Source organism: Eulemur rufifrons, chromosome 23 (genome assembly GCF_041146395.1).
Source record: "Eulemur rufifrons isolate Redbay chromosome 23, OSU_ERuf_1, whole genome shotgun sequence".
NCBI classification, from domain to species: Eukaryota; Metazoa; Chordata; class Mammalia; order Primates; family Lemuridae; genus Eulemur; species Eulemur rufifrons.
The window spans coordinates 31,141,375-31,162,818 of NC_091005.1; the positions used below are offsets into that span (position 1 = coordinate 31,141,375).

At 37.8% G+C, this 21,444-nt stretch overlaps 1 protein-coding gene across 2 annotated transcripts in view; it reads left to right on the forward strand.

Annotated features, from left to right (window-relative positions):
* The window catches only part of ITFG1 (integrin alpha FG-GAP repeat containing 1), a 292,249-nt gene that overhangs the window by 18,425 nt on the left and 252,380 nt on the right, over window positions 1-21,444 (forward strand). For both annotated transcript variants that reach the window (XM_069456742.1, XM_069456741.1), the window contains exon 6: window positions 6,378-6,472. In XM_069456742.1, the coding sequence (XP_069312843.1) occupies window positions 6,378-6,472 (95 nt within the window). The remainder of the gene's footprint in view (window positions 1-6,377; window positions 6,473-21,444) is intronic.

Below are 21,444 nucleotides of genomic sequence, written 5' to 3' on the forward strand. Positions count from 1 at the left end.
AAAGGAGGGAAAGATGTATAATTTCTGACCTTGTTCATATGGGGTTTCTTTTTGATTTTTTTTGTGGGTGATGATGGATAACAATTCAATGTTGTATTTATATTCTATATTTAAAAAATCATTTTATTTGAAAATTTTAATAATTCTAATAGATTTACAAATTATTTACTTTACAGTTATTTAAAGTGATAAAAACATTTAGATTATTTTCTTAGAAATTATTTAATGTGTTAGAGTATATATAGTTTTTCAAAATTCCTTTAGAGTGTATTTGAGCAAAAATGTTTGAAGACCACTGGACTAAGGAACTGGGCAGCTTGGAGAAGGAGATTCTTCTTCATGCTAGACCCATCTCCTAATAAATGCCTTTACCTGGATGTCTTAAATAGCAGTAATTCAGTATAAACTGATCATTGTTAAATGGGTGGATTAGCAGTCATTTCAAAGAGCAGTTACCATAGGCAACCAAAAGCTACAGTTGACATTAATTACATTTAAATTCATCCTTTGATAAATGCTGTTCTTTGAGATAGGGTGATGATGCCTGCAAACTAAAACACTTGGACATAATTTTGTTGCCTGCACGGGAAAAGCTAATAATTGGAATTTTCTACAGAGGTTGAGAAATGTCAATGAATAGCATCAACATGGCTTAGAACTGCCCACTTTTTCATCTCTGCTGTTCTTTCTTTGTCATCAGAGCATTTTATATTTGTGACCTTAGCCTTCAAATGGAGTTGGGCACATATATGAAAAGATTACAGTCTATATGAGTTCAGTTGCTTGAAAAATATGATGTCTGCTTTTTATTGCTGAAAAACTATGATGTGTACAAAGATCAACTTTAAAGGTAGAAAGACAAATGAATTTTATTTTCAATGATAAATTTTAAACACTTTAATTCAGATACACACCTGTATATATGTTCAGTTTTCAACCATCTTAAAATGTACCACAAAAAGAAACAACAGCTCTTCTATTCTCCCTCCACCTTTGGTAAACATCAGAATGGTAAATAGACATTGTGTATAAAATAAACTCTAATAGTCAGCTACTGCTGTTTTAAGAGTTGTAAATGTATAATAACAGAGGATAGCCAACAAGTAAGAACTAGAATATTGATTTGAAATGTTCAAGAAACAAGATTATAATTAATATATTGTTAGGAGTAACAAATTCAGATGTCTAAACTGGCCAAAAAGGAAACCAAAGTAAGCAAAGCAGTTTGGGAAGATAAGAACTTTTGCTGCCTGTAGGAGCTAGTTTTGTCTGAACAGGGCTAGTGGGTTGCCAGATCCTCTGATATTTCAAGAGAAACTGGAAATCCAGATTTCATGTGAAATCTGATTTTTACAAAAAGTTTAAGGAGTGAATTCAAGATTTTTAAAGGAATAAGTAGGTCAAATAACACACATCTTTGTGCTGAATTTGACCTGTGGTCTGTCCATTTATGACTTTTGCTTTATCACTGTTCTAAATTCCTCCTTTGAAATTTGATTAAATACCTCCTAAGATAAAATGTCACAAGTTGAATTTTTCCAAAATTCTAGCTATGCTTTATTTCAAAGTAAGCCTTTTAAAAATTTTATAGGTTTTGCTCTCCATAAAAGTCTATTATCCTATACTCCAAAGGGCTAAGGTGAATATATTATCTTGCGATCTTGGGTTTTAGCTCTGACTTGATTATATTTCTGTTATTCATGGCATCCAGCTTTGTAGATAAATACACCCTATGGCAATAAACACTGACACGCCTTGGTGAAAGAACCACATTTACTCCTTTTTTCAATAAGACTTAAGGCTACAATTGAGTGAAAGTATGAGGAGAAACATAAAAGGACTAACACAATTTAATCACTAAGACAGAGCAGATTAAGTTTCCAATGAGGAAAAGTCCCTGTTGACTTCCTGTAGTGAAAGTATGCACTTGAACACAATTTGCTAAGGAAATTCTACTCTTCTGATGATGATGGGTAATAACTACTTTCAATTTTCCTTTTATGTGTGTAGACATAAAGCAATCCCCTTTCTTCAGCTTTAAATTTTGCTGCTGTAAGCATTTAGCTGTCTAATAATGACCTGGATGTCAATAGTTCCTGCCAGTGTTCAAACAGATAAAGACAATATTTCATTCAGAATAAAGATATACAGAATGAAAAAAATAGGATTTCCCCAAATGGTGATTTGGGTTGTCTGGGGGAAACTTTATTTTCTGCATGCGAGGACCACCTCATTATTTTGTGCTAAGCCTAATGTGCCTTATACACTGTGTCAGACCCACCGTGCCTGGGGACACGTGTGCAGTGGGGTGAATTGTGTCTCCATGTATAATGTATCGTACGCATGTTGCTATCCAGCAATCACAAGCCGAAGATAGTCGAATACAGAGAGACAGTCTGGGCCACGATGATATCACTGAATGATTTAGTTCTTCAACTCCAAAGCCTCTCTGTCTCTGCACCTGGTATGTGATATGGATGAGCCTGTTAAACCAAGCGAAAAACATCCTGACTCTAAGAAAAGTCCTTGAGTTATAGTCCTATATACTTTTTTTGTGTAATATCCAGGTTTTTTCTTGTGTGTTGTATATTGTATGTTAAGAAAACCTTTGTCCTTTTGCATATCATGTAATAAAACTAAATACAAAGTTGAAAAAAAATTTTATAGGGAATTTGATCAGTAAAGGCTTAGGTAGTAATTAAAGACAGAGCCACATGATCAACCTCATTGACTCTATTAAAGCTTGAGCTTTTAATTCATTCTTGGCTTATAACACAAATTTGTTGGGAACATTAGGAAAGTCTTCTGAAATGACTTTGGGTTAAATTTGTCAGAGAATCTTTAGCCCAAGTCCGATTATTTTTTTAGTAACTAAAAATACTTGAAGACTTGGAAATTATAGAATTGATGAATGAATGGCCTATCTTAAAAAAGAAATGAATTGGTCATTATTGAATTGGACTTAATTGAAATTATTTTAAAGATTTCCAACCTTGTGTAGTATGAAAGAATAATCAAATGAGTTGTTTGGCATGAATTACCTTACAGCAAATGCTATATGTAATTTCTCAATCATTTTAATATTTTCTTATTATCATGACCTTATTATATTATGGGATTTGGATCAAAATAGTAAAATTAGTTTGTATGAATACTGCTTGATTTTTTATTTTACTGTCTTGTCTATTTTAAAGTGTATTTAGTCCTAGTGTGTGCTAAAATGAGTGTAGAAGGTTATTGGGAAGAGGTTGCAGTTTGTAGAATACACTCTGTAGAAAACATTTTTCCTGATGAATGCTTATCCTTTTTGTCAGATTCCACCTTCCAAGAACAAATTAGTACATTGTGTCTCTCTGATTTGCAAAGACATCAAAACCAAACCCACAATTATAAACCTTGTTTACTCTCCGGTCAGTTGGGTACTGTGTTAAGTCAGACTTAGCCTTAAATTGCTCTTTGGAGATGGCATATCTATGGTTCCCCATTGGACGGGACTGCAATAGTATGAAAAGCATCGCAAATTCTAACTGAAATAGAGAAGAATAGAAAATGCTGCCTGAGACCGTGACTCGGTCCAGCCAGTTATGTGCTGACTATTTCATGGGAGCCGAGTCCTGGGTTGGCATCGTAGAAACAATTAGCAATGAGTCAGGGTTCCTGGAGAAGCTTTGTAGCTCAAGCAGGAAGTTCCTAAAGTAACTAAAGTAATGTAGACCAAAGTGCCACTAGAGAAAAGTATAACAGGAAAACAGAAAGAGAAGAGAGAAGACCTTTTAGAGGAAGCTGATTTGAGTAGGGCCTTGGAGGATGAGAATACCTTTGTCACTGGGGTATCCTCAAATGACGAAGAATCGTAGGGGATGATTTTATTTGAACTTGCTGTTTCTTCTTTAGTTGATAGTAGTATGCCAGTGTTACCTTCTGGTTTTCATAAGTACACTATGGTTATATGAGATGTTAACATTAATGGAAACTAGATGAAAGATACGTGGACAACTTGTGGTACTATTATTTTAATGAGGTAAAATCACTTAACAAAACTAACTGTTGTACTTGTCATAGAATCTCTAGCTGTACAATTTACAAAGTGTACAATTTAGTGTCATTTAGTACATTTTCAATGTTATGCAACTATCAGCTCCATCTAGTACCTTTTGATCACTCCAAGAGGAAACCCTGTACCCGTTAAGCAATCACTCTCTCTTCCTCCTTACTTCCAACCCCTAGCAACCACTACTCTGATTTTTGTCTCTGTAGATTTTACTATTTTGAATATTTCACATAAATGGAATTATATAGTATGGGACATTTTGTATCTGCCTTGTTTCACATGGCATTGTATTTTTAAAATTCATCTATATCGTCCCATATATTATTACTCCAGCCCTTTTTGTGGCTGAAAAATAATCCATTATACTTATGGATATATGACATTTTATCTGTTTATCCAGTGGTGGACAGTTGAGTTATATCTAATTTTTGGTTATTGTGAATAGCACTGCTAAGAGCATTCGTATAGAAGTATTTGTTTGAATACCTATTTTCAGTTCTTTAGGATATATACCTGGGTGTAGAAATGCAGGGTCATATGGTAATTCCATGTTTAGCTTTTTGAAGAACTGCCAAACTGTTTTCCACAGAGGTTACACTATTTTACATTCCTACCAGCCATGTATGAGAGAAGTAGGAATTTCTTTACATCCTCTCCAATACTTTGTTATTTTCTGGGTTTTGATGATTGCTGTTCTAGACTGTGAGGTTGTTTCTCTTTGTGGTTTTGATTTGCATTTCCCTAATGGTTAATGATGTTGAGCATCTTCTGATCTATTTGATAGCCATTTATATATCTTGTTTGGAGAAATGTCTAGTATTTCTTCTTTTGTTGCTTGTTCTTTTGGTGTCATATCTAAGAATTCATTGCCAAATCCAAGGTCATGAAGATTTACTCCTGTGTTTTCTTTTTAAAGTTTTATAGTTTTAGCTCTGTGATCCATTTTGAGTTAAATTTTTATATGTGGTGTGAGGTAGGTGGTCTAAATTTATTCCTCTGCATTGTCCAAAACTCTGGAATTAATATTTATAAAAGAATCCTCATTATTTTCCATAGTCCTAGAAAACCTTCTATGATACTAAATAATTTATTTTCTTATTCTTTATAAAAAAAGAATTAAAGACATACATATAAGAACTAAATCTAAAAAACTCTTACAAGGAAGCATCTTCATGACCTGGCATTAGGCTATGGTACCAAAGGAACAAGCAACAAAAGGACAAATTTAAGAATTTGTGCTTCGGAGGCCACCATCAAGAAAGTGAAAAGAGAACCCACAGACTGGGAGAAATAATGACAACTCATATAACAGATAAAGGTCTAATGTCCAAAGTATATAAAGAACCCTTACAACTCAACAATAAAGCAATAAATAATATAATTTTAAAAAATGGGTAAAGGATTTGAGTAGTCAGTCATTTCTCCAGAGAAGATACACAAGTGGCCAACAAACACATGAAAACATGTTCGACATCGTTAGCCATCAGGAAAATACAAATTAAACCACAATTAAATACTACATCACAGCCTCTAGGATGCCTGTAATAAAATAAATAGACAAAAATAAGTGTTGACAAAGATACAGAGATATTGGGATCCTCTTGCATTGCTGGTGGGAATGTAACATGGTGAAGTAGCTTTGGAAAACAGCTTGACAGATCCTCAAAAGGTTAAACATATACTTACCTTATGACCCAGCAATCCCGCTGTATACCTGTATACTAGGTGTATACCCAAAAGAATTGAAAACATTTTTCTAGGTAAAAACTTGCACATGAATGTTTGTAGCAGCTGAAAAGTAGAAACAAGCCAAATGCCCGTCGACAGACAGATGAATGGATATATAAAATGTATAGCCACACAATGGACTATTATTATACCATAAAAAGGACTGAAGTACTGATACATGCTTCAGTGTGGATGAACATGAAAACATTATGCTAACTGAAAGAAGCTAGACACAAAAGGCCACATATTGTATGATTCCATTTAGATAAAATATCTTAAATAGCAAAAGGCATATAGAAAGCAGATTCATAGTTGCCAAGGACTAGAGGGAGGGAAAATGAAGAGTGACTAATGAGTACAGGATTTCTTTTTTGGGTAATGAAAGTGTTTGTGATTTAGGTAGAAGTGATAATTACACACTGTGAACATACTAGAAAACACTGAATAGTAAGTACACTTTAAAGGAGTGAATTTTATGGTATATGAAATTTATCAGTAAAAATAAATTTTAAAATGTTTAACATGCAGATTTTTCTGTTTTAAAACAATTCTCATTTGATGTTTATCTTTTTTAAAGTATTCTTATTTTATTTTTTAGGAATTTATCATGGCATCCTGCATTTACCACTAAAAGTAAAATGCGAATTCCACATTCTCATGCTTTTATTGATTTGACTGAAGATTTTACAGCAGGTGAGTTGCACATAAATGTGAAGTATTTGTTTTGAACTGCCAAAGAATTAATGGGATTTTATTTACTCTCTATTTAGTATTCATTATGAATGAACTGAATATTGAGACAAAACTGTTAAAAGGGTTTAAGAAAGTCAGTGATACTGGAAATATGGACAAAGTACTGACTATAATAAATCTTCAGTTGTCGTTTTTGTTGTTTGCCCATAATCATCTCAAAATTTGAATCCTCCACTTTTTATGAATTCATGATATTTTGGACACATGCTGCCTGATGTTTCTTTACTTTTCAATTTAAAAATTCTTGACTAATAAATGCTATAAATGTAATTATAAGAAAAATATTTAGCTTAGGTACTGAAAGAATTTCAAAGGCTTTTAAGACTTGTTATTATAGAAAATTTTAGAAAACATAGAAAACTAGACAATAGTGTAATAAATGTACATTCAACTGTCACCTAGCTTCAACGATTGTCAACATATGGCTGATCTTGTTTCATTTATAAACCCATCTAGCAGTTTCTCCCACTGCAAAATTTTGGTGATTTTAAACAGAATCACAAACATATAAATTTATTTATAAATACTTCAATATGTATCTTTAAATGATAAGGAAGTTTTATTTGTACCCACCAGAAGATCATTTTGAAACAAAAATAATTAATATTATTTCTCAATATCATTGAATATCTAGTCACTATTCAGAATGCTCCAGTTTTCTCCTACATGGTTTTATCAAATCAGAAATTAAACAAGGTCTATACAGACATAGAAAGAAACATTATCAGTGCTATAGAATTACTCAATGTGGATATTTCTGATTGTATCCCCATGGTGTTAACATTGTTACTCTGTTCCTATATTTCCTTTAACCTAGTAGTTAGATTTAGAAGCTTAATCAGAATCAGAGTTCATTTGTGGGCAGTGGAGTGGGAGGCACTGTCAAGAATATTTCTTAGGTAGTGCTATATGTTTCAGCTCATTAGGAGACGTAAGTTCTATCTCTTGTGATGTTAAAATTGATCAATAGATTCAGTTTTCCTCTGTTGGTGTATCATACACTATAATGCTCTCTAATGATTTTAGCAGCTATTAATAATCATTGTCAGGTCTGTTATTCCAATAGGAGTTACAAAATTATAGCACACTAAATCTATCACTTCTTTGCATATATGATTAGCTGAATTTTTTATGAAAAAAAAAAAAGGATCTGCCATAATCATCTCTTTAGTCACCTGAAGTACAAGTGAGACAGGCAAGATAAATGCTTGATTTTTTTTTCCCTACTTCCTAGCATATTTTACCAGTTTTCAAACCCTACCTATCAGATTTTGCAATGACAGTTTTATACAGTGTACTAATTATAAATGGATGATTGTAATTATTGGCTGCTAAAAGTAATAAAACTTACTTCCTTTAAAAGTATTCCTTTATAAAAACCTAAATTTTATTTGAGAAATAGGTAGTAAATAATATTTGTATAATTTAAACCTCATACTAATTCTGGACAGATTATGAGTTTTACTAGAGCATTTTCATTATTAAGATACAATTTATGAAGTTAAGAAAATTTTAATGCCCAAATATACTCTGGATTTTACTGATTAAAAAACACACACACACAAATTCAACTTTTATCCACTCAGGTTTTTATGGTTTGAAGATTTTAGGTTTTTGAGTACATGCTTAGGTTAGAAAGAGAAGAGAGATTTTAAGAAAAGAAAACGGAGGTTATTTTTAACGTGGCTTATTCAGTATGCTAAATCATATGAAATCCACAATAATAAGATATTGACTACATTGCCATAGAAGTTGTCTTTTTTTTTGAGACAGAGTCTCACTCTGTTGCCCGGGCTAGAGTGCCGTGGCGTCAGCCTACCTCACAGCAACCTCAAACTCCTGGGCTTAAGGGATCCTGCCTCAGCTTCCCGAGTAGCTGGGACTGCAGGCATGCACCACCATGCCCGGCTAATTTTTTTCTATATATATTTTTAGCTGTCCAGATAATTTCTTGATATTTTTAGTAGAGTCAGGGCTTCACTCTTGCTCAGGCTGGTCTTAAACTCCTGACCTTGAGCGATCCTCCTGCCTCAGCCTCCTAAATTGCTAGGATTACAGGCGTGAGCCACCACACCCAGCCAGAAGTTGTCTTAAAAGCTCATTTTTCAAGAAAAGGAAATTCTAGAGGGGGAGAGAAAGATGGTGGAATAAAGGTGACCTCCTGGATTCCTGCTCCCAGAGAAAGAGGCGTAGATCTCGGTCTGCTACACATGAGTGGATCACTCCCCTGCAAGAAAAGCATTGTGTATCAGCAGAGAATCAGTGTGGAACACACAAAACAGGGTGAAAAAGGTGAACGGGAGATAGGATCTCGAAATCTGGAGTGTGAGACAAACAATAGAGCATAGAGCATGGGACGGCTTAGCCTGCCTCACCAGCGAGTGAAGTGGGATCAGACCCACAGGAGAACTTCTTGCTTCCCCACGACCTCCACACCTACTCAGGCAGGGACCTGCCTGAAGTTGGTGCAAAGTTGAGGCAGGAGATGTGGGGCTCTGTGGAGAGGGGACAATAGCGGGAAGCATTTTGAACTCCGCGGAGCTCTGTGCCAGGACTGCACTGGGTGGCAGAGGGACTGGTCTGAGATACCGCTGGAGGTAGTAAGGATACGGGTAACTTGCCTCTAGCAGGCAGCGGGACCAGAACAGAGGTGAACACTAAGTAGTGGACTCTAACCTGAAAACTGCCATGGGCGAATAGGCCCACGCAGGGTGGGTCAGAAAGAGCGAGAGCTGCTGGACAGGCATAAGGTTGTGGGAGGGCAACATAAAAGAGACAGCAGGGCACCCTGATGACTCAGCTCCCTAATACAGCACCTGCCAACTCCTGAACAGTCACCCCCAGTGCTAACGCTCTGGGGGCAGGCGGTTGCCATTTTTGGGATCCACACCCCAGCCGCTGCACTGTGATACCGTGTGGGGCAGCTCCCTTCCCCCAGCCCAGGGACTCTCCCGACAAGCTCTGCCCTTACACGACCTACGGTCAACTAGCCAGGCCCGTTTTGATGGGTGAATTCTGAATACTTCTGTAGTCGTGGGAGGCTAATGCCTGGGGGGCTTACAGGCTCCGGGGCACTGGGCGAACTGGGGCACCACCACCTCTCCCTAGCCAGCATCTTTCGCGCCGAAAGTGGTAGACTCTACCCCTGGAGGTAGGGAGAGACAAGAAAAGCCACTTTCTCTCTGTGACTAGCATGAATCCACAGGGCCTTGGTGCAGATCAACAGTTCACAGCCCAGTGACTTTGGTCGTCAGACCGGTTTAGGTCATCCAGTAGGATCACAACTCTGGGGCTGGATTACTGCCTCCTGTCAGCTGCCAACAGTGGGGTCTGTTATCAGGGAACAAAAATCCTGCCAAGAGGCCAAAACAGGCTCCCCAAGTAACCCATCCCATCAGGAACAGCCTCCCAGCTGTGGTAGAAGAACCCTGAACATCATATTAGTGTCTCTCCCTAGGAGCAGATCAAGCAACCATAGAAGTGCACATGTCCAGCTGGTAGACAGCAGCTATGATTGGCCTTGCTCCTAAACAGCAGCTACTGGAAAAGAGCCTAAACAGGGCATATTACTTTCCAAACGAAAACTGAAAGGTGGGAAGCAATGGCTGATCCAGATGGGAAGGACTTAGTGAAAGAATTCTGGAAGTATGAAGAATCAACGGAAAGCACACCCCCAGACAGGAACACCAGCTATCTAGCAACGGACATTAACCAAATTCAGAACACTAAAATGACAGAAGAATTTCGAACATGGATTTTACAAAAACTCAATGATATACAAGAAAAAATGGATAACCAACACAAAGAAACCACAAAAATATCCAGGACTTGGAAGAAAAATTCACTAAAGAAATTGAAATATTAAAGAAAAATCAAACTGAACTCCTGGAAATGAAGAATTTATTCAAGGAACTATAAAACACAGTGGAAAGCCTCAAGAACAAGGTAGATCAAACAGAAGAAAGAATCTCAGAGATTGAAGATAACACCTTTCGATTAAATAAGTCAGTCACAGAGATAGAGCAGAGAAATAAGAGAAAAGAGCAAAGCCTACAAGAAATGTGGGATTGTGTGAAGAAGCCTAACATGAGAGTTATGGGCATCCCTGAGGGTGAAGAAGAAAATATGCAAGGGTTGGATAAGCTATTTGAAGATATAATAGAGGAAAATTTCCCAGGCCTTGCTAAAAATCTAGATATCCAGGTACTAGAAGCTCAAAGGACTCCTGAGAGATTCATTGCAAACAAGAAGACACCACAACATGCAGTCATCAGATTGATCAAAATATCCACTAAAGAGGCCCTTCTACGAGCTGTAAGGCGAAAGGAACAAGTAACATACAAAGGAAAGCCCATTCGAATAACACCAGACTTCTCAAATGAGACCTTACAAGCAAGAAGAGACGGGGACTGCATTTTTACTCTTCTGAAACAGAATAATGCCCAGCCTAGAATCTTGTACCATGCAAAACTAAATTTTGTATATGAAGGAGAAATAAAGACATTTCAGATATGCAAAGACTGAGGGAGTTCATCAAGACAAGACCAGCCCTCCAAGAAGTACTCAAAATAGTGATACACATGGATGAACACAATAAACACTCACGAATGTAAAACCACTCAAAAGCTAAAGATCAAAGGCCAGATACCACAGTGGCTCAAGAGAGAAAACAAAGTTCAACCCAACAGGATGAACAGAAATTTGCCCCACCTATCAGTTCTCTCAATAAATATGAATGGCTTGCATGGCCCACTTAAGAGACATAGGCTGCCCCAATGGATAAATACACACAAGCCAACTGTCTGCTGTCTTAAGAAAAGACATCTAACCTGCAAGGATGCATTTAGACTCAAGGTGAAGGGGTGGGAAACAATATTTTAAGCAAATGGAAGCCAAAAGAAGGCTGATGTGGCAGTTTTGATTTCAGATAACTTAGTCTTTGAATCAACAAAAGTAATGAAAGACAAAGAGGGTCACTATATAATGGTGAAGGGTACAGTTCAAGAAGAAGACATAACAATTCTAAATATGTATGCACCCATCTTAGGTGTACCCAGATTCATAAAACAAACTCTACTTGATCTAAACAAAATAATAAACAGCAACACCATAATGGCCAGAGATTTCAACACTCCACTGACAGCGCAGGACAGATCCTCCAAACAGAAAATTAACAAACAAATAAGGGACTTAAACAGCACTGTAGAACAAATGGGCCTGACTGTCATTTACCAGACATTCTACCCCAAAACCACTGAATATACGTTCTTCTAATCATCTCATGGGACATTCTCTAAGATTGACCATATCCTAGGACACAAAGCATGTCTCAAAAAATTTAAAACAATAGAAATTATACCATGCATCTTCTCAGATCACAGTGAAATAAAAGTAGAAATCAACCCTAACAGAAACTCCCATTTCTACACAAAGTCACAGAAACTGAACAACGTTCTCCTGAACGATTATTTCATAAACGAGGAAATCAAGATGGAAATCAAAAGATTCTTTGAACTGAATGACAAAGGAGACACAAGTTATGAAAACCTGTGGGACACAGCTAAAGCAGTCCTGAGAGGAAAGTTTATTTCCATAAATGCCTATATCCAAAAGACAGAAAGATCACAAATAGACAACCTCATGAATCGGCTCAAAGAGCTGGAAAAACATGAACAGACTGACCCCAAACCCAGCAGAAGAAGTGAAATTAGTAAGATCAAATCAGCACTAAATGAAATTGACAACAAAAAAACTATGTGGAAGATTAGTAAAACAAAAAATTGGTTCTTTGAAAAAATAAATAAAATTGACACACCTTAGGCAAGACTAACAATAGGCAGAAAAGAAAAAACTTTAATAAGCTCCATCAGGAACAAAAAAGGAGAAATTACAACTGATGCCACGGTGATACAAAATATCGTCTATGAATACTACAAAAACCTTTATGCACACAAACTGGAAAATGTGGAGGAAATGGACAAATTTTTGGAAACACACAACCTCCCTAAGCTCAACCAGGAAGAAATAGAATTCCTGAACAGACCAATATCAAGTACTGAAATTGAAATAGCAATGAAAAATCTCCCAAAAAAGAAAAGTCTCAGACCAGATGGTTTCACACCCAAATTTTACCACACCTACAAAGAAGGACTGATGTCTATCATGCAGAAATTATTCTACAACATTGAGAAGGATGGAATCCTCCCCAACACATTTTATGAAGCCAGCATAACCCTGATACCAAAACCATGAAAGGACGCAGCAAAGAAAGAAAACTACAGACCAATATCCCTTATGAATATAAATGCGAAAATTCTCAACAAAATCCTAGCAAACCGAATCCAGGTGCTTATCAAGAAAATAATCCATCACAACCAAGTGGACTTCATCCCAGAGATGCAGGGATGGTTCAACATATGCAAATCTATAAATGTAATTCACCACGTGAACAGAAGCAACAACAAAGACCATATGATCCTCTCAATGGACGCAGAAAAAACATTTGACAAAATTCAACACCCTTTTATGATAAGAACGCTTAACAAAATAGGCATAGACAGAGCTTACCTAAAAATGATATAAGCCATATATGACAAACTCACAGCCAACATCATACTGAATGGGGAAAAATTGAAAGGATTCCCACTTAGAACTCGAACCAGACAAGGTTGCCCACTGTCCCCACTGCTATTCAACATAGTGCTGGAAGTCCTTGTGAGAGCAATCAGGCATGAGAGCAGAATCAAGGGTGTCCAAATGGGGGCAGAAGAGATCAAACTCTCGTTCTTTGCTGATGATATTATATCTAGAAAACCCCAAGGATTCGACCAAGAGACTCCTGGAATTGATAAATGAATTCAGTAAAGTCTCGGGATACAAAACCAATACACACAAATCAGAGGCATTCATATATGCCAATAACAGTAAAACTGAGAACCAAATCAAAGACTCAATACCCTTCACAATAGCAACAAAGAAAATAAAATACCTAGGAATATATTTAACTAAGGAGGTAAAAGACCTCTACAGGGAGAACTATGAAATGCTGAGGATGGAAATAGCAGAGGACGTAAACAGGTGGAAAACCATTCTATGCTCATGGGTTGGCAAAATCAACATTGTTAAAATGGCTATACTACCCAAAGTGATCTACAGATTCAGTGCAATCTCTATTAAAATACCAACATCATTTTTCACAGATATAGAAAGAATAATTTTATGCCTCGTATGGAACCAGAGAAGACCCCGTATAGCAAAAACAATCCTAGGCAATAAGAACAAAATGGGAGGCATCAATTTACCAGACTTCAAACTATATTATAAGGCTACAGTAATTAAAATAGCTGGGTACTGGCACAAGAACAGGGACATTGACCAGTGGAACAGAACCGAGAACTCAGATATAAAATCATCCTCATATAGCCATCTAATCTTTGACAAAGCAGACAAAAACATACACTGGGGAAAAGAACCCTTATTCAATAAATGGTGCTGGGAAAACTGGATAGCCACATATAGAAGACTGAAATAGGACCCACACCTGTCACCTCTCACAAAAATCAACTCACGGTGTGTAACAGACTTAAACCTAAGGCATGAAACTACTAGAATTCTAGAAGAAAATGTTGGAAAAACTCTTATATACATTGGCCTAGGCAAAGAATTTATGAAGAAGACCCCAAAGGCAATCACAGCAACAACAAAAATAAAAGAATGGGACCTGATCAAATTAAAAAGCTTCTGCACAGCCAAAGAAACTGTCATAAGAGCAAACAGACAACCTACAGAATGGGAGAAAATTTTTGCATGCTACACATCCGATAAAGGGCTGGGCTGGTAACTAGAATCTATTTAGAACTCAGGAAAATCAGCAAGAATAAATAAAACAACCCTATCAAAAAGTGGGCAAAGGACATGAACAGAAACTTTTCAAAAGAAGCTAGACTAATTTGGCCAACATATAAAAAAAAAAGTTCAACATCTCTAATCATCAGGGAAATGCAAATCAAAACCACAATGAGACATCACTTATCTCTAGTGAGAATGGCCTTTATCAAAAAGTCCCCAAACAATAAATGTTGGCGTGGATGCGGAGAGATAGAAACTCTCTTACACTGCTGGTGGAACTGCAAACTTGTACAACCTCAGTGGAAAGTAACATGGAGATACCTCAAAGATCTATAAGTAGAACTACCATTTGACCCAGCAATCCCATTACTGGGCATCTACCCAAAAGAACAAAAGACATTCTATAAAAAAGACATCTGTACTTGAATGTTTATGGCAGCACAATTCACAATTGCAAAGATGTGGAAACAACCCAAGTGCCCATCAATACATGAGTGGATTAATAAAATGCGGTATATGTATATCAATGGAGTACTATTCAGCTATAAGAAACAATGGTGACATAGCACCTCTTGTATTATCCTGGATAGAGCTGGAGCCCATTCTACTAAGTGAAGTATCCCAAGAATGGAAAAATAAGCACCACATGTACTCACCATCAAATTGGTTTTAACTGATCAACACCTAAGTGCACATTTATCGGGAATAACATTCATCGGGCATTGGGTAGATGGAAGGGGGAATAAGGGGATGGGTATATACATACATATACATACATACATATATACATACATAATGGCGTATGTATACATACATATACCGGTATATATATATACCGTGTGTGTGTGTGTGTATATATATATATGTACACATATACATACATATATTCATACATAACAGTGTGATGCGCACCATTTGGGGGATGGACACGCTTGATGCTCTGACGGGGGGGGAAGGGCAATATACATAACCTAAACATTTGTACCCCCATAATATGCTGAAATTAAAAAAAAAAAGAAAGGAAAGGAAATTATGTTGTTATATAGGCTCATTTTCTAGTATGTCATTGCTGTTAATACACACACATACAGTCTCACATAAATTTTTTTGTTTTTTATAATTCCTTTTTAGGAAAAATCTATCTTAATCAGGGTGTGGAAACTTACTTTCAGTTCAATAGTATTAGCCTTCCTTAGACTTCCTTAAACAATATTAACTTTGCTTTTAAGTAATTTTTTAAAAATTTATGGTTATTCTTACACAATCAGCAAAATCTACCTCATAAAATTTTGTGATATGGAGGGGGAGGGGCTTCAAGATGGCTTACTAGAAGCATCCAGCACTTGCCTGCTCCACAAAGAAGGCCCAAAACAGCGAGTAGATAACACATCAAATAGAGCATCTAAGACAAAACAATGGAATTCAACAGAGAAGTGACAGGGAACTTCTGATACAAGGAAAGAGAGGGAACGGAAGCAGCCATCCCAGCCAGAGTCGGCTGAGAGCCAGGAGTACCTTCCCAGTGTGAGGAAAATGTAAGTGAGAGATCCTCAGAGGTACGCATTTCCTCCTTAGACTCTGCAATCCTGGCCACAGGAGAACCCCTCAGCCCTGCTGGCCCTGAGACCATTATAGGGAGCTGCTTGGATTACTTGCAATGGCACTGTTCCAAAGAAGGAGTACGTGCTTTGTCCCACACACCCCCCTCCCAATACCCAAGCAGCAGCACAGCACAATTTTGAGAACCTAGCGCCCATAAGACTATATCCCTGTCCTGGAACCCAATAGCTTCTGCATCTCCACATCCATGAAGCCCCACTGACATTTTCCCCATGTACACCCAGAGGGCTAGAGCATTGTACTTGCAGCTAGACCCAGCAGTGTGGTCAAGTCCCCAGCACTCTAGCCAATGCAGTGTCCTATACCTCTGCAAACAGATGGTGCAGCACATCAGGGAGGCTACCCTTGGGACAAAGGTAGCCAAAGTATGTACTCCCCAGAGCATGACAACTGCCTGCCTGGGGCCACTGCACCTGGCAGTAGTCCTGCTTCCCTCCAGCAGTGGGCTGTCATACATCTGAAAATACCATTAGGAGGCCTAGGGACCATCCCACATGATTGGCATTCTATGGCATGAGGTCAGTCCCACTCCACCCACAAACCACTGCCACCACCCAAGCATGCTATCTGGGGGCCTTTGGACTGAACCACCCCACCTGCCATAGCTGAAGCTCACACACACCACTGGGGAGTCCAAAGACAGGCCCACCCATCTGCCACAAGTGATGCCATATATTTTGGTCCAGGGGATCAACTTGCTTTGTTTGCCACCACTGCTGGCCATGCACACCATCAAGCAGCTCATAACAGGTTCCCCAACTGACACCACTCCCACCTGTGCCTGTGTGTATAGTTTGGGGACATGGGGATAAATCCATATCATTTGCCACCAGCACCCAAGCAGGTTGTCCAGAGGGCTTGGGGGTTATTTGCCCTACCTGCCACAGCCTCCACCTGTGTGCACCATCAGAGTCCTGAGGACAAGTTTACGCTACCTGGCACCACCCACTTGTGCCCAGGGTATTCTCCAGGACCTGGGGATCATTCCACCCTGCCTGCTGCAGCGTGTGCCCACGTCTGCCAACAGAGAGCCTAAAGATAAGCCCACCCTGCCTGGTGCCACCACCAAGTGCCAGCACAGATCATCCAGTGGCCTGGAGACTGGCCCACCCTGCCTGCTATTGCGGATATCCACATACTCTTTCTGGGAACCAGAGGATGGGCCTGCTGCCACTACAGCCGCTGGCAGCTAGCAACTACCCACATGTTGCCTGGGGACTGGCATGCCTAGCCTGTCACCACTACTGCCATTGCCGGTTCCAGGCACACTGCTGGGAAGCCTAAGGAACCACCTACCCAGCCAGCCACTGCCGCTGCCACCAACTGAGCAAAACACCTGGAGGCCCAAGGATTGGCCTACCTGGAGCCGCTACAACTTGTATCGTGTAGGCCATCTTGGGTCTCAAGGACCGGCACACTCGGCCTGCTACCACTGGAACCTGAGTACCACCCATCTGACATTCCTGTTTCTACAAAAGCTTCATTACAGACTCCACTAACAATAATGGCCTAAGCCACTGAGGAAGTAATAAGCACAACTTATGCTGATTAGAGAAATTTTACAGAGAAATTTTACAAAGACTATACTACTGCATCCACCCAGAATCAAAGCCGAACCAACTCTATAGATACATTTATAGGAAAAAGTCTTTCCCTATGAAGGCCAATCCACAAAATTGTAAGAAGCAAATGTAACACCATAGGCATTGATGCTAATGATGTAAGGACACAAGAAACATAAAAGAGCAAGGAAACACGAACTCTACAAACACAGTAACTCTCCAGCAACAGATTCCAATGAAAAGGAAATTTATGAAATGCTTATAAAAGAATTCAAAGCAATGATATTGGGGAAGCTCAGTGAGATGCAAGAGAACACAGATAAACAATACAAAGTAATCAGAAAAACAATTGATGTACTGAATGAGAAATTCAACAGAGGTAGATATCATTAAAAAGAACCAAACAGAATTTCTAGAACCAAAGAATTCAATAAATGAAATAAAAACTACAATCCAGAGCTTCAACATTAGACTAGATCAAGCAGAAGAAATAATGTCTGAACTTGAAGAGAGGTCTTTTGAAATAACCAGTCAATGATAAGAAGAAAACAATTTAAAAAAATGAACAAAACGTGTGACATAAGCAACACTATAAAGCAATTAAATATTCAAGTTTTAGGTGTTTGGGGAGGAGAAGAGATGGGCAAAGGCATAGAAAACTTACTTAATAAAATAATGGATGTAAACTTTCCAAGTCTTGTAAGAGATCTAGACATTCAGATGTAGGATACTCAGATTCCCAAATAGATTAAACCCAAAAAGTTCTCCTCTAGGCATAGTATAGTGAAACTGTCAAAAGTGAAAACCAGAGATAATTCTAAAAACAGCAAGAGAAAATCATCGAGTTACATATAAGGGAACCCCATCAGACTAAGTGAATTTCTTAGCAGAAACCTTACAGGCCAGGAGAGAATGAGGTGATATATTCAAAGTTCTGAAAGCTGTCATACAAAAATACTATACTCAGCAAAGCTATTCTTTAAAATGAAGAAGAAATAAAGTCTTTCCCAGACAAACAAACACTGAGGGAATTCATCACTCACCCTATAAGAAATGCTTAAGGGAATCCTACATCTGGAAGTGTATGGATGATATATATCATCATGAAAGCACGGACAAGTATAAAACCCACTGGTCAAACAGACACACAAATGAGGAAGAGAAAGGACTCATATGTTACCACTACAGAAAACAACCAAACTGCACTGATAACCAAACTGCAAATACGTGAGAAAATACGGAAGAAAGAATATACAAAACAACCAGAAAACAGTTCACAAAATGACACCACCTATCAATAATAACTTTGAATGTAAACTGATTACACTCCCGAATTAAAAGATATACACAGACTAAATAGATTAAAATACATGACCCAACAATATGCTGTCTACGAGAAACTCATTTCACATGTAAAGGCAAATATAGACTGAAAATGAAGGGATGGGAAAGGATATTCACACAGACAAAAAACAAAAGAGAGAAGGAGTAGCCATATTTAGATCAGATTAAAAAACTTTTAAGGTCAAAACAGTAAAAGAGACAAAGAAGGGAATTATTTAATGATAAAGGGATCAATTCAGCAAGAGGATATAACAAATCTAAATATTTATGTACCCACTATTGGAGAACCCAGATTCATGAAACAAATATTATTAGATCTAAAAGGAGAAAGAGACTCCAATACAATAATAGTCGCAGGCTTCACCTCACTCTCATCATTAGATGGATTATCTAGACAGAAAATCAACAAAGAAACGTTGGGTATAAACTGCACTTTAGACCAGATGAACCTTTCAGACACTTATGGAGCATTTTATCCACAACAACAGAATACATATTCTTCTCCTCAGCACGTGGAACATTCTCCAGGGTAGGCCATATGTTAGTCCACAAAACAAGTCTTAAGAAATTTTGAAAAAGAGAAATCATATCATGTAACTTCTCAGACCACAATGGAATAAAACTAGAAATCAGTAATGAGGAACTTTGGCAATTGTACAATATGTGGAAAGTAAACAACATACTCCTGAATGACCTTTGGGGTCAATGGAGGTATTATAAAAGTAATCCAAAAATGTCTTGAAACAAATAAAAATGGAAACACAACATACCAAAACCTATGGGATACCACAAAAGCAGTGCTAAGATTAATGTTTATAGCATTAAATGCCTACGTAAAGAAAGTAGAAAGATTATGAGTAAACAACCTAACAATGCACCTCAATGAACTAGAAAAGCAAGAACAATCCAATGGAACTGGAGGTCATTACGTTAAGTGAAATAAGCCAGGCACGGAAAGTTAAATACCATATGTTCTCACTCATTATGTGGGAACTAAAAAAGGTGATTTCCAAAGGTACAGAGTAGGATGCTAACCACAGGCTGGGAAGTGTGGAGTGGGGAATCGAAAGGTTTGTTAATGGGAACAAACCTACACTTAGAAGGATGAAGTTTTAGGGTTCAATAGCACAATAGGCTGACTTTAGTTAACAACAATATATTCTATATTTCAAAATACCTAGAATAGAAGATTTAAAATGTTCCTGACAGAAAGAAATGATAAATGTTCCAGGTGATGGATATCCTAAATACCCTGATTTGATCATTACACATTGTATGCATGTATAAAATATCCCATGTACCCCATAAATTTATAAAAACATTATACACCTACTTTTTTTGATTTTGTGATAAAACAAGTCAGAGTCATTTGTTTATAAAAGTCGAAATTTTGAACTGAACAATCTACTGTGTAAAATGTAAAGAAATTTACTTCGTGACATTTCTGAAGTTAAAATATATGAGGAAATATTAAGAATCTATTATAGTTGTGTTATTCAAAATCTTATCTCTGCTTTTGAAATCATTTCAGCAAACATTTATTGAGTACCTGCTTTATCTGAAGGCCTTTGCTATTTATTATGTGAGATCTAAAGATGACAAGAAGTGATTTCAGCCATCAAAGACCATTTAGTTACTGGGAAAAGCTGACAAATCTAACAGTGATATGTGGCAGAATGAAATAGGTGCATGTTAGTTACAAACTGCTATGTAATGACAAGGGAGGTAGTAGGAGGCAGTAGTCCCACTATTCTTGGACCTGTAGAGTACTACACTGTTCAGGGCTGTGTGCATGGGCTCATGCCTGTAATCCTAGCACTCTGGGAGGCCGAGGCGGGTGGATCTTTTGAGCTCAGGAGTTCGAGACCAGCCTGAGCAAGAGTGAGATCGTGTCTCTACTAAAAAAAAATAGAAAGACATTAGCTGGGCAACTGAAAATACATAGAAGAAATTAGACGGGCATGATGGTGCATGCCTGTAGTCCCAGCTACTCAGGAGGCTGAGGCAGGAGGATCACTTGAGCACAGGAGTTTGAGGTTGCTGTGAGCTAGGCTGACACCACAGCACTCTAGCCCGGGCAAAGGAGTGAGACTCTGTCTCTAAATAAATAAGTGAATGAATGAATTGAATGAATACATACATACACAGTTCAGCTAAAAATCTGACCTAATAAAATAAAGGGGAGGGATTTATAGTTCTCATTGTCTATAATATACTAACTCCTTAAGATGTATGAAGCTTTTCTAAATAATAAACTCTAGAAGAAATCTTTTTTTTTTTTTTTTTTTTTTTTTTTTGAGACAGTCTTGCTCTGTTGCCCAGGCTAGTAGCTGAGACTACAGGTGTGAGCCACCATGACTGGCTACATTTTTTTTTACTTTTTGTAGAGATGGAGTCTCACTGTTGCCCAGGGTGGTCTCAAACTCCTAGCCTCAAGGAATCTTCCTGCCTCAGCTTCCCAAAGTGCTAGGATTATGAGCATGAGCCACCACTCTCAGCCTAGGAGAAATTCTTAATATAAGTAAAACTTCCTATTGG